We start from the raw sequence: 13,838 nt of genomic DNA on the forward strand, positions 1-13,838 counted from the left end.
TGGAAGTATGCTGCAAAAGGGTGTCATTCTTCATACATCCTCTCAAACACCCTTCTAAACTTCAATGCAACATCAAGCATCTTATAGGTTGAATTCCACCTAGTTTTCACATCCATGGGTACTGTTGATGTACTTGAAAACTTGGCGAGTACAACAAACTCCCTAAATTTGTTCAATCTAGAAGGGGATGAATGTAGGAAGACATCTGCATTCCTGATAGCCTTAATTGAAGAATTGAGCTTTTTCAATCTATCCTTTACAATTAAGTTAAGTATATAACATGCGCATCTCAAATGTAAATACTTTCCATCAAAAAGCAATATTGTTTCAATTCTCATTCTCTTTTTCAAATAGTCAATTGCACTATCATTAGAAGATGCATTGTCAACTACAATCGAGAATATTTTTTCTATCCCTTACTCTCTTAAGCAAAACTTAATCACCTTGCTTATTTCCTCCCTTACATGACTAGTGATTTTTGTGAAGTTAATTATTCTTTTATGCAACTTCCAATCACTATCTAGAAAATGCGCAGTGATAAACATATACTCCCTCCGTTCCACAATAATTGTCACTCTTTTCCATTTCGGTCCGTCCCATAATAATTGCCACACTTTATTTTTGTCTTATATGGTAAGTAGGTCCACATTTCACTAATTCACTTTACTCATTTTATAATAAAACCAATATAAAAAGTGCGTCCCACATTCAACTAACTTTTCCTACCAACTTTTCTTTACATTTCTTAAAACTCGTGCCCACAATAAGAGTGACAATTATTGTGGGACGGAGGGAATAGTTTATATTTTGGATCAATGTCCAATTATCTGCAGTAATGCTCACTCTTTGTCTCCTAATCACATTCTTAAATTCCTTCTTATGCTCTAAGTACAAATCATCAACCATACCTGCAACTTTCTTTCGATCAGGAATTCAAAATCTTAGTTCTAGTTCATGCGGGAGAACAACAAATCCCTTCCCTTCAACGGCCAGGAAAGACACGTCATCAATGATCACACATATTCAGTTACCTTCATTTCACACCTTTTTCTGATTAAAATTGTGTGCAACCAATTGATTTCCTTGTCCCATGGTCTCATTCATCAACACCGTTTGACCTTTCTCATGACCATGATTCTCATACAGTGGAGATAATGTGCATCTCTTCACTAAATGATTTATAAACCCACTTGTACTTCCACCCGAACATGGTATTTCAGCCTTGCAGTAATTGCATATCCCAGTTATTTGTTCACTGCCATTCTTTAATTTCTCTACTTTTTTTCCGCAATGATACCGACATGGGCTACGCTACGCTTCTTCTTTTTAGGAGCTAGGGGAGGCTTTTCTGTCGAATCTTCTACTGCTCGTTTTCGACTAGTACCACCATCAACTGTTGATGTGTCAACTATTTTTTATGGTTCATGAATAGGGGGATTAGGAAGCGCATGAGAAGATAAATATGTATTGTTAATTATGGAGCCTAATTTATCTCCTACCATGTTTAGTATTTGTTTCCTTGAAGTATTTTTTCCTTGTGATATATGTTTCCTAATTTGACTAGAATTAGGGCTCTCTAGTTGCTTATAAATAGAGGTGCTCCCTCATTGTTAAATTATGCTTATTCTGAAATTATATAGTGAAATCCCTGGCTTGGCATCGCCCCCAGACGTAGATACACATTGTATCGAACTGGGTAAACAATTTCTTGTGTTCATTCTCTTTCATATTCGTGATTGCATGTGTTTATTTCCCAACAACTGGTATCAGAGCCTAGGGTTTAAGAGGCAGAAATCACGATGGGGATCAACGAGAAAATTGCTGTAGAGAAGTTCGACGGATCTGATTTCAGATTTTGGAAGATGCAGGATTACCTGTACGGTAAAGATCTCTAGAAGCCTTTAAAAACCAAACCCGAAAAGATGGAACAGGAGGAGTGGGAGCTGCTGGACAGAAAAGCGATGAGCGCGATTAGGCTATCGTTGTCCAAGGATGTGGCATGAATAATAAATAAGTAACCGAGCGCGAGCTGCAAGGACCTCTCACTCACCGGAAATCGGATTTGAGAAAGTGAATATACTACATTTATCTACGTAAAATGTAGATCGACGCTATATCATTTAATTTCACAAAATTAGATGTCTCGTCACATTTATTATTTGGTCAAAATCCATTGAGCGGGCATATTTATTCCATGATTTCTACAATCCCCCACATGAGTGGAAATAGCCAAATGCATATGCATGCAGACACAAGCTCAACCCTCGAGAGGTATAAAAGCATAAGGATATGTAGTTGTTGGCTTTGAACCATCCATAGTCGACACCATCGGATACACAGGCAGCTTAGTAGCGCGATGCTTTGAACTAATCCCCCACGGCGTGCACCGAGACAATGGTGTTAACGCTTAAACACCTCAACCTCATCCGTTCTCACGTTTTGTGTCCATTGCGGTCTTGGACACCACTTTGGATTCATAAGTGCGTTTTATGAAGCGACCACACTTCGCACTTACATAGGTGATTCTTAGTCAAGTACCTTGCCATACTTGGTCTCTTTGAGAACTCCATCTCTTTGAGATCCTTAAGAACCATTAAAAGTCATAGACTTATCCTTTACCACTAGGCAAGTCTCCAACACTCTATTGCTCTTTAGGGAATAGATATAGTTGAGTGTTTCTCATGAACTCTCATAGCTTAGTTTTCCCATTGAACCAAGTTCTTGGGATCTCCAGTCATCATGGTTGGGTTACCACTATGACAATTCTTTAATTTGTGGGTTTCAAACCCATTCCCTCTAGCAACTTATTCATTTGATCAAGGTTTAACCCTTTGGTTAGCGGATCTGCTAGATTATCTATTGACTTCACATAGTCAATTGTAATCACTCCTGTTGTGATCAAATGTCTCACGGTGTTATGTCATCGACGTATATGTCGAGACTTACCATTATAGAAATCATTGTTTGCCCTTCCAATAGCGGCTTGGCTATCGTAGTGGATCAGCACTGGTGACACTGGCTTAGACCAATATGGAATATCTTCAAGGAAGTTCTTAAGCCACTCGGCTTCCTCACCAACCTTATCTAAGGCAATGAACTCCGATTCCATTGTTGATCGGGCTATACATGTCTGTTTTGTGGATTTCCACGATACAGCACCACCCCCAATAGTAAAGACGTATCCACTTGTTGAAAGTGAGTCTCTATTGTCGGATATCCAATTTGCATCACAGTACCCTTCAAGTACCGGGGGTATCTCGAGAAGTGTATCTCATGATTTGAGTATGTTTTAAATATCTCAAAACCCTCACAAGAGCTTTCCAATGCTCCTTGCTTGGATTGCTCGTGTAACGAATCAACTTGTTCACGGCACAAGGAATGTCAGGTCGAGTGCAATTAGTCAAGTACATAATGCATCCGATGACCCATGCATACTCTTCTTGTGCAACGGGCTCGCCTTTGTTCTTGCTCAAGTGAACGTCGAGTTCAATTGGAGTCTTAACCGGCGCGCCATCATTGGCTTTGAATTTATTCAATATCTTCTCAACATAATGTGATTGTGTTAAGATGATTCCATCAGACGTTCTTAGAATCTTCATTCCAAGAATTACATCGGCTAGACCCATGTCTTTCATGTCAAAGTTTCTCTTTAACATGGCCTTTGTATCGTTAATTACTTGAGTGTTGCTACCCAAGATTAACATATCATCAACGTATAGACACACTATAACATGACCGTTATTAGTGCTCTTGATGTAGACACATTTGTCGCACTCGTTGATTTTGAACCCATTTGATAACATCATATTATCAAACTTCAAGTGCCATTGCAATGGCGCTTGTTTCAATCCATATAGAGACTTTACAAGCTTGCATACCTTTTTCTCTTGTCCAGGTACTACAAACCCTTCGGGTTGCTCCATATAAATTTCATCTTCTAATTCACCATTTAGAAACACTGTCTTTACATCCATTTGATGAATCTCAAGATTGTGCAATGCAGCAATAGCGAGAAGCACTCGGATAGATGTAATCCTTGTTACAGGTGAATAGGTATCGAAGAAGTCATGTCCTTCCTTTTGTTTAAAACCCTTTAATACTAGTCCTTTACTACTAGTCGGGCTTTATACTTATCCACTGTTCCATCGACCTTAAATTTCCTTTTAAGTACCCATTTGCAACCTAGAGGTTTCGCACCTTCAGGTAGATCTACCAACACCCAAGTGTGGTTTAGCAAAATTGAGTCAATTTCGCTTTGAACAGCTTCTCTCCAATGTAGCCCGTTTGGGCCATTGAAGGCTACTTTTATAGATGTTGGTTCTTCATCTAACATAAAAACAATGTAGTCAGGACCAAATGTTTTTGGTGTTCTGACTCTAGTTCCACGTCTTAGTACTGTATCCTTTGGATCGGGCCTTGCACGCTTGCGCGATTCAGGTTCCTCATCCGCTGATTTAGAACTAGTGGCTTCCTCTTCAATTCTTGTCTCAGAATTGGTTAAGACTTTTTCCTTGTCTTTGCAAGGAAATGTATTTTCGAGAAATACAACATTCCTTGACTCAATCGTTGTTCCTACTGTAATAGTCGATATTTCATACTTGTGAACAACAAATCGATATGCACTAATATTAAGTGCATATCCAATGAAGATGCAATCAACCGTCTTAGGTCCGATTGTAACTTCTTTGGGCGGAGAAACCATCACCTTTGCCAAATACCCCCACACTTTGAGATATTTGTAGGATGGCTTCATTTCCTTCCACAACTCATAAGGAGTAACATCTTTTCCTTTGAGAGGGATTTTATTCAAGATATAGTTGGCTGTCAATGCAGCTTCCCCCCACATGTTATGTGGTAATCCTGAAGTCAGAAACAGTGCATTCATCATCTCTTTTAGAGTTCGATTCTTGCGTTCTGCGACACCATTAGATTGTGGTGAATATGGAGCAGTTGTTTGATGAATTATACCACTTGCGTTGCATAACTCCTCAAACGGGGCTACATATTCGCCTCCTCTATCGCTTCGAATCGTTTTGATTTTACAACCAAGTTGATTCTCGACTTCGTTCTTATAATTTTTGAACGCTTCTATTGCTTCATCTTTACTTCTTAAAAGATAAATATAGCAATAGTTTGTGCAATCATCTATGAAAGTGATAAAGTACTTTTTACCACCTCTAGTTTGCACCATCTTTAAATCACATACGTCCAAATGAATTAATTCAAGGGGTTTTGTGCTTCGTTCAACCGAGTGAAACGACAACTTAGTCATTTTTGCTTCAAGACAAATTTCACATTTATCTTGGGTATCCACTTCATTAGTCTTTAGTAAATCTAAATTCACTAATCTTTTAATGGCTTTTGAATTTACATGTCCCAATCTACAATGCCACAAATTTGAACACTCAGTCAAGTAAGAGGAAGTAGATGCTTTATTATTATTAGCCAACGGCTTTGCAACACTGCGAGTTGCTACACTAAGCTTGAAAAGCCCATTGGTTACATAACCTTTTCCGAGGGATTTTCCAAACTTGTACAATGCAAACTTATCAGACTCAAATACAAGTTTAAACCCCTTATTAACTACTATTGATCCTGACACTAGGTTCTTGCGGATGTCCGGGACATGCAGCACATCCTTCAAAGTGATAGTGACGCCAGACGTCATCATGAGAATCACATTGCCAATGCCGAGGACTTCGGACGATGCTTGATTCCCCATGTTGATCTTCCTCCCTTCAACAGCAGTGTAGGAGGCAAACTTGCTTCTATCTGAGCAGACATGAGCAGTAGCGCCGGTGTCGATGTACCAGCCACCCTTGTTGTCAACAAGGTTAACTTCTTCAGTGACCACAACAATGAGGTCGTTTTCATCCCAGTCCTTAAAACTCCTTCTCAACGACATGGGCAGCCGACCTCTTCTTCTTGCTGCGGTAGTCCTTTGCAAAGTGGCCCGGTTTGCCACATTTGTAGCAATCGCCTTCAAACTTCTTTGTAGGCTGCTTTCCCTTCTCTTTGTCACTTGGACGATTTGGGCGAGGGCGTTTGTTGGAGGGACTGCCCCGCTCTAACAGATTGGCTTTGGCTTCAAGTGGGGTGAAGCCCTTAGCCTTTTGGTCGCTTTTGCGCACATCAGCCTCAATGCGCAATTTCACGATCAAGTCTTCAAGGGTCATCTGCTTTCGCTTGTGCTTGAGATAGCTCTTGAAGTCCTTCCAACTAGGAGGAAGCTTGTCGATGATCGTACACCTTAGGAATTTATCGGGCAAGGTCATCCCTTCAGCCACTAATGCGTGGATGATCATTTGGAGCTCTTGGACTTGCTCCATGATGGGTCGAGAGTCGACCATCTTGTAGTCCATAAACTTGGATGCTACAACTTGTTCATTACCTGCAGCATTATCTATGCTATACTTCTTTTCTAGGCTTTCCCACATTTGTTTAGATGTGGTTACATTGGAGTATACATTGTAGAGGCTATCATCTAATGCACTTAAAATAAATTTTTTACATAGATAATCCCCTTTTCTCAAAGCATCATAGTCCGCCATGACTTCGAGCCTAGTCTCTTGATCGCTTGGCGAGGGCGGTTCGTTTTCCGTGAGGAAGTTGGCGACGCCCAATGTTGTTAAGTAGAACAACATCTTTTGGTACCACCTTTTGAAGTCAGATCCTCCAAACTTTGGTGGCTTCTCGGCAGGTGGCATCATTCTTAGTGCCAAAGGTGCCGAACTTGGTCCATGGAAGGAACCAATTCCGTTGCCCCCGAAGGAGCCAACAAAGTGGTTGGGCATAGAGCCCCCACCATTCATGTTGGGCATAGAGCCCGCCATGATCGTACTATCCCCAAAAGAACTAGCACCCGCGTGATACCCGAAGGCCCCAACATTCGTGTGAGACCCGAAGGCCCCAGCACTCGATCCATTAAAGGATCCGAAGGAACCACTAAAAGTGGAACCAACCGATCCACTCGAGGTGGATCCACCAGTGGGCCCAAGGGGGTTAACACAGTCTATACTCATACAATATTATATTTAATTATAACTTAAACCTAGTTTAATAACGATTGTCGTAGTATATACTCCTTTCTTTAAATATATTTTGTGTAATCACATATTGATTTCATATGTGTTCTTTTATTTGTTGTTTGTGGTATTTTCTTGTTCAAATTCTATTAAAAATATTCTAAACTAAATCATCGGGGAAAACAAACACAGACTATCTATCTTCTACTAAAACTCGATTACTATTTAGAGAACCGAAAGTTTTGGGAATTTTTGAAAACCAAGAACAATAAACAGTGCCATTTTAAAGGAAGAAACAAACCCTTAAAAAGTCCTCAGTCTCAATTAACAGTGTCGTTTTAAAGGAAGCTAATTGTAGTGTCTATTAAGTGGATCTAACTCGCCAACCTCCTCTCACGATTATGTAGCAAGTTATATTAAATCATAACCGAATGTGTCACTCAAACGTGAAGTATTATGGAACAACTTAAGAAAGAAACAAAGTAAGAACAAAACGTATGTTAAATAGAAATAGGAATTGTATAAACCAATAAAAGTTACTAACACATCCTTAGAATCATATGAGTTTAGTTACACATGATAGAATAATCTAAAAACATAGATTGAAGGGAAGACGGATAAGGCTCATTTCATGCATCGGTTTAAGGATAAAATGTGTACTACTTGATCGGTTTATCGCGCAAAACAAGTGTTAATTGTGCAGAAATGCCGCTTGACCAAGGCAGCAAGGCCGAACTGATCAAGCATGTACAAAAGGCGATAAAAGGCCAAAAATCGGGGAAGTTGATCAAGGGGAGTAGTCAAGCAGTTAAGGAGGAGACCACTGGGTATCAGAAGAAGGACATGCGAGGCTATGAGCTGGATGGTGCGCAACAATCTGTTATCAAGGACAACGTTCTAGAAGGGGACACGTGCTGATACATGAGACGCAAAGACGAAGCTGAGTCACGTATTTGTTACTGAAAAGCATCATAGATTCTAGAAGAAGAACCAGTAGCAATCCATGAGTCGATCATTCTCAACATGAGTGAATATTCCCTGTCAAGATCGTTATCCAGCTGGAGGCCGAGTCGAGCTTATAAATAGAGGATGTGCACCACATAAAGAAAAACGGATCCTTTACTTTCCGTCTAGTTTAGCTTAGTTTAGCTTAGTCCAGTTCTCTAGAATAGCTTAGCTTAGATAAAGTAGTGCATAGTTAGAAAGGGCAATCAAAGAAGCGCTGCAGAATACTTGTTATCTGTCGGCGTATTCCTAAATTACCCGCCGAGATTCTTCTCGGTTTTACTTGCTTTCTTATTTTCCGAAGATTTAACTTAGTTTCAAATTTACGTTGTACTTAGTTTAATTTTAATCGAAGTGTTTTATTTTAATCCGCACATTTACTTTTCCGCTGTCACGTGTAATTCACTTGACCCAGTAGTTAAAGTTCATTTGATCAAGTTAGCAAAATTTAATTATGTCTAGAGTACAAATAGTAGTTAAAAACTCTCAAGTTAAAGCGTGGCAGCAGTCAACCCCCCTGTTCACTACTCACACACTCGACACACCAACTTCTCTGGGGGATCAACCCTGAACTTGCCGCTTTACTGTTAAAGTAGTGCAAAATTGGGAGTTTACAAATTACATTGGTAGGAAACGAGCGAGAGCGAGTTCGAATCAATCAAGTGGCAATGATATTTGCTAACTGATCCAATCGGTTCGGTTATCTTCAATATAACTTGGTCCGAATTCGCGCCCCTCTCGAGGCCTTCCAAAATGGCGCCGTTGACGGGGAAGCATGGTGGTACTTTATGTTTGTGCGTAGTGCGTGGGTGTATATAATCTTATTTCTTTGTTTTCTCATACAACGCAGTGGACACTGGAATCATCTCTTTCTATACAGAGTGACTAATGCTCATTGGAGGGTCCAGGAAGCCGGCGTCGTCACCACTCGTTACACAGCAGCATTAGAAGCCTCAGCAGCCGCTGAACAGAACAAACAACCACCACCACTCGAACAAGCAGAGATGGCCCTCATCGTTGACGACTCATGAATTGGCTCTCTGCACGCTCATGATGAGAAGGAGCCCACATATGCCATTGCCGCTACTCCTGGGATGCGGACCATCGCGATCTAATCGGGAGTACTGGCCGTTTTGTCCCACTTTTACGGTCTTTCGAAGGAGTGTCTATACGCTTTTCTGGAGCAATTCTGCCGATACTGTGATATTCAGCCCGTGCCGGCTGGATCCACATCCGAAGATTATAGGCTCAAGGCTATTCCCTTCGTTTTGAAGGGCGATGCGGGTGTCTGGCTGTCAAGGTGGCCAGAAGGATCCATCAGTACCTGGGCTGAATTCCGCATGATATTCCTAGATCGATTTTTCCCAGCATCGAAAACAAGTGCCCTGAAAAGGGAGATTACAGAGGCTAGGCAGGAGTACGATGAGCCTCTCGGCCAGTACTGGGACAGATTCCAAGGTTTGCTTCAAGCATGCCCCAATCACAAGCTGGGGGAGCGGGAGATCTACTCGATCTTTTATGGCGGACTCACTGTGGATAGCAAGAATGATCTCAACCTCGCAGCTCAAGGAGATTTCTCAAAGACCGCATTCAGCCAAGCCAAAAATATACTGGAGAGGCTGATCGAGGCTAAGCTGTCGTATGAGACGTCTCGAGGGCAGTATAGGAGAGGGGCAGTGCATGAAGCAGAGGCGCGCAATGATGAAAAGTTGGAGACTCGATTTGAGCAGATGGAAAAGAAACTGCTGGAGGCAGTAGAGAAAGCCAAACCACCTCCACCACCTGCACCAAAGGAAACGTAGTATGTGCCGCAACCGTCCCCACCAGAAGAGCATCATTACTACTATTGTGAGTTTCCCCTGAGGTAGAACCGCAAGCTCAGGTGAATGTCGTTGGCCACTGGAACGCAAATGGCAACTGGATCCAGGGGAAGCAGAGAGATGCTCCATGGAGGGACCACCCCAATTTTTGATGGACTGATCAGAATCAAAGCCAACCGTTCCAGTTATCAACCCAGCAAGTACAACCCTCCGAAGGACGACCCAACTGGCCTGCACGGATCCAGGATAGACCAAACACTGGAGGGAACAGAATACAGAACGTACCTCAAGGAAACTGGTCCAGTGGAGGACAACCTAACTGGTCAAGCAGACAACCGGAGGGAAACTGAGGGTACAAACAGCAAGGCCCTCAGTTTAGCAACCAGGGAAGGCAGCCAAACAACCTGATGGTCAGCTACATCCCACCTCACCTACGGGGAAAACAGCACCCTGGAAATCAACAGTACAACCAGCCGAGATATCAGCAAGAACATTACGGGCAATCTGACTACCCGCAGGCCAACTATAGTGGGGGACCACCGAATCAAAGATACAACCGACACCCCAACGATGGCCACGGAGATATGTTGGTACCGCACCATCCACATGATGCGATGCGGGAAATCCAGGAGGCTCAGAAGGAGCAGCGGGCGACGTTGGAGATGCTGACAAAACAACTCTCCCAAGTTGCAGTGTCGGTGGGCGAGTTGAAGGGAAATGAAACCACTACGCAACCACCTGGTCGTGTGAATATTAGTGAAGTATCCCTGAGGTCGGGGAAAGTCTACCAAGGCCACATCCATCCTGCGATATCTCCAGCAACTGGTTCTGGACCAAGCCGTGAGGAAGAGGAAGAATCCAGTAGAGTGGATCAAGTGAGAGAAAAGGGCAAGGAGAAGGTGGGAGGTGAAGCCTCGGAAGAAAGTCAGAAAGCGGAAACTGAAAGGGTTAAGCCTTATCCGTACCGTGGAATGGTGACAAGGAAGAGGGATGCCACAATCGATGTGGCAAGTATGTTCAAGGGCGTGGAGATGAAGGTACCGCTCTTGACGGCGTTAAAAATGCCCCCGATCAGCAAGTTCATTAAGGACTACCTGGCAGGGAAGGTCAATGAGGAAGGGAGACTAATTACAGATGAGAACGTCTCTGCCGTGATCCAGAGAAGCGACCTTCCCTCCAAGAAGACTGATCCTGGAATGTTCACACTCCCTATTTCTATCAGAGATATCCAGGTGGAGCACGCTATGTGCGACTTAGGGGCATCAATCAACGTTCTACCATACTCCATCTATCAGAAGTTGGAAGCGACCAAGCTCATCGATACAGACATAATGATACAGTTGGCCGACAGATCGTGTATTCACCCAGAGGGAATCCTAGAAGACGTGATTGTTAAGGTGAATAACTTTCTATACCCAGCTGATTTTTTTGTAATCAAGATGACGGAACCCGCAGCAAAGGAGTCGAGTGGAGTCCTATTAGGACGACCGTTCCTGTCCACAACCAACACTATTATAGACGTCCGAAATGGGATGATAAGCCTGGATTTCAAAGGAGAGCAGTACACGTTCAATATTGATGAAGCCATGAAGAAGCCAGCTGACGGCGAGAACGTATACTCCATAGATGTCACTGAGCCCTTGGTACAGGAGTATTTGGAAGAAGAATTCTTAAAGAGACAGTTCACTGACTCCGCTGCAGATAAGGAGGTCGAAAAAGAAGTAGAAGAGTGGTATGATACCATGAAAGTTGGAGAGATGGACGACCAGGCCATCGTAAAAGTGATAACGGATTTTTGCGAGCGCCCGAGGCCAGCTGGGTCAAGTGGGACAACCAAGTGTCTAGCTTAGCGAAACAGCTTGATCAAGGCAAGCCACTGGAAAAAGAAGCAGCAGAGAACCCTCTACCCAATGAAGAGCCAAAGCCCGCAAAGGAATTGAAACCCCTTCCAGCACATCTAAAGTACGCCTACCTAGGTGAGGGCGAAGCACTGCCCGTTATCATCAACAGCCACTTGACCCAGGGGCAGGAAGACAAATTGCTGGAAGTATTAAGAAGAAATCAGAAGGCTATTGGCTGGAAGCTGAAAGATTTGGTGGGCATCAGCCCAGACTTATGTATGCATCACATACGACTGGAGGAAGGAGTCAAGCCATACCGCGACCAACAACGGAAACTCAACCCCAACATGAGGGAAGAGGTGCTGAAGGAAATTGTCAAGTTGGTTTCGATCGGGATTATCTATTCCATTCCTGACAGTAACTGAGTCAGCCCAGTAAAAAACGAAAAAAACAAATTAATCCCGACAAGGCCAGTGACTGGGTGGAGAATGTGCATAGATTATAGGAAGCTGAATCAAGCTACGAAGAATGATCACTTCCCTCTACCGTTCATTGATCAAATGTTGGAGAAATTGGAAGGGAAACAGTACTTCAACTTTCTGGATGGTTATAGTGGTTATTTCCAGATTGCTGTAAATCCAGATGACCAAGAGAAGACGACGTTCACCTGCCCCTTTGGCACTTACACTTACAGGAGGATGCCATTTGGCCTCTGTAATGCCCCGGGCACTTTCCAGAGATGCATGATGAGCATTTTCTCCGACCTGTTGGAAGACTGCATTGAGATATTCATGGACGACTTTACTGTCTATGGGACAATTTCGATCAAGGGCTGTATAGCCTAAACAGGGTTTTAGAAAGATGCCGCCAGAAGGACTTGGTTCTGAATTTCGAGAAATGTCATTTTATGGTTACTGAAGGAATAGTCTTGGGACATGTAGTGTCAAGCAGGGGAATCGAGGTCGACCTATCAAAAGTAGCGATCATTGCAAAGCTCCCATACCCCACCAACCAGAAGGAGATCAGAGCCTTTTTGGGGCATGCTGGGTTCTATAGAAGATTCATCATAGATTTCGGGAAAATAGCCCAGCCTCTGACGAGACTTCTCCAGAACGATGTGGAGTTTGAATTCTCAGATGACTGCAAAGCCGCGTTCCAATTTCTGAAAGACCGATTGATAGGCTCTCCTAGGGGTGGGTCGGTACGGTATACCGTACCGACTGTGCCATACCGCATACCGTACCGGAAAGTACGGTATGACAAAATTCAATACCGATACCGTACCGAATTTTCGGTATACCGAAATTCCGGTATACCGGAAATTCGGTATGATATTTTTTGATACCGTTACCATACCGTTATTACGGTATACCGTACCGTGTTTCGGTATACTGTAAAAATACGGTATACCGTAATAACGGTATGGTAACGGTAACGGTATACCGAAAAATAATTGGTTTCTTGATTTGTTCATTTACTAATTGGTTTCTCGATTGTTCATTATTTTTTGCTATCGGTAATTCGTCCATCACTCTATTCAATTTTATATTTTGGTTAGCATGTTATCAAGTATCATATTATATTTGTTGTTGCCGATGAAGTTGATCTTTAAGTATCTTTTAATATATATTTATGAATTATTTTGATTACATATATTCAAAATTTTATCCCATAATCGTGGTTAATGATAAAATGAAGGTACTTATTGATTATTTTTGGCTATTTAGACCGATAGTAGTAATAATTGGTCTTATAAATAAAATCTCCAAATAGATTTACAAGTGTAATGAAATAAAGATTCAATTTTTTCCCCCTAGGCTTTAATTTCAATCTATCATTATAAACATGCATACAAATTCTCAAAAATATTAACAAGGCACGGTCTTCCTTTGATTTGAATAAATTTTTAAAATACTAGCAAATAATATTTTTTTAATGTGAAAATACTAAAATTCAACATATATCAAAATTTGGCTCATTTGTTGGTTATGATGAGTATATTTTAAAGTTAAGGGTTTAGGATTTAGGTTTCAAGGTTTGGGTTTTTAGTGTATAGGGTCGCTATATTGCAATGAAATGAATCTCGACTAGAAAGTGTCTCACCAGTGCAATATTAAATTATTGCAACGTAAACTTGCTCCTACAGT

The 13,838-nt window shown here is 42.0% G+C and overlaps 1 protein-coding gene across 1 annotated transcript; it reads left to right on the forward strand.

Moving 5' to 3' along the window:
- The first annotated feature begins 10,257 nt into the window (after positions 1-10,257).
- Positions 10,258-11,700, forward strand: LOC121745957. Its single transcript, XM_042139907.1, has one exon. It carries the CDS (start codon positions 10,258-10,260, stop codon positions 11,698-11,700), a length of 1,443 nt encoding a protein of 480 aa, XP_041995841.1.
- The last annotated feature ends 2,138 nt before the right edge of the window (positions 11,701-13,838 follow it).

This window comes from Salvia splendens, chromosome 8, assembly GCF_004379255.2.
Source record: "Salvia splendens isolate huo1 chromosome 8, SspV2, whole genome shotgun sequence".
In the NCBI taxonomy this organism is placed as follows: Eukaryota; Viridiplantae; Streptophyta; class Magnoliopsida; order Lamiales; family Lamiaceae; genus Salvia; species Salvia splendens.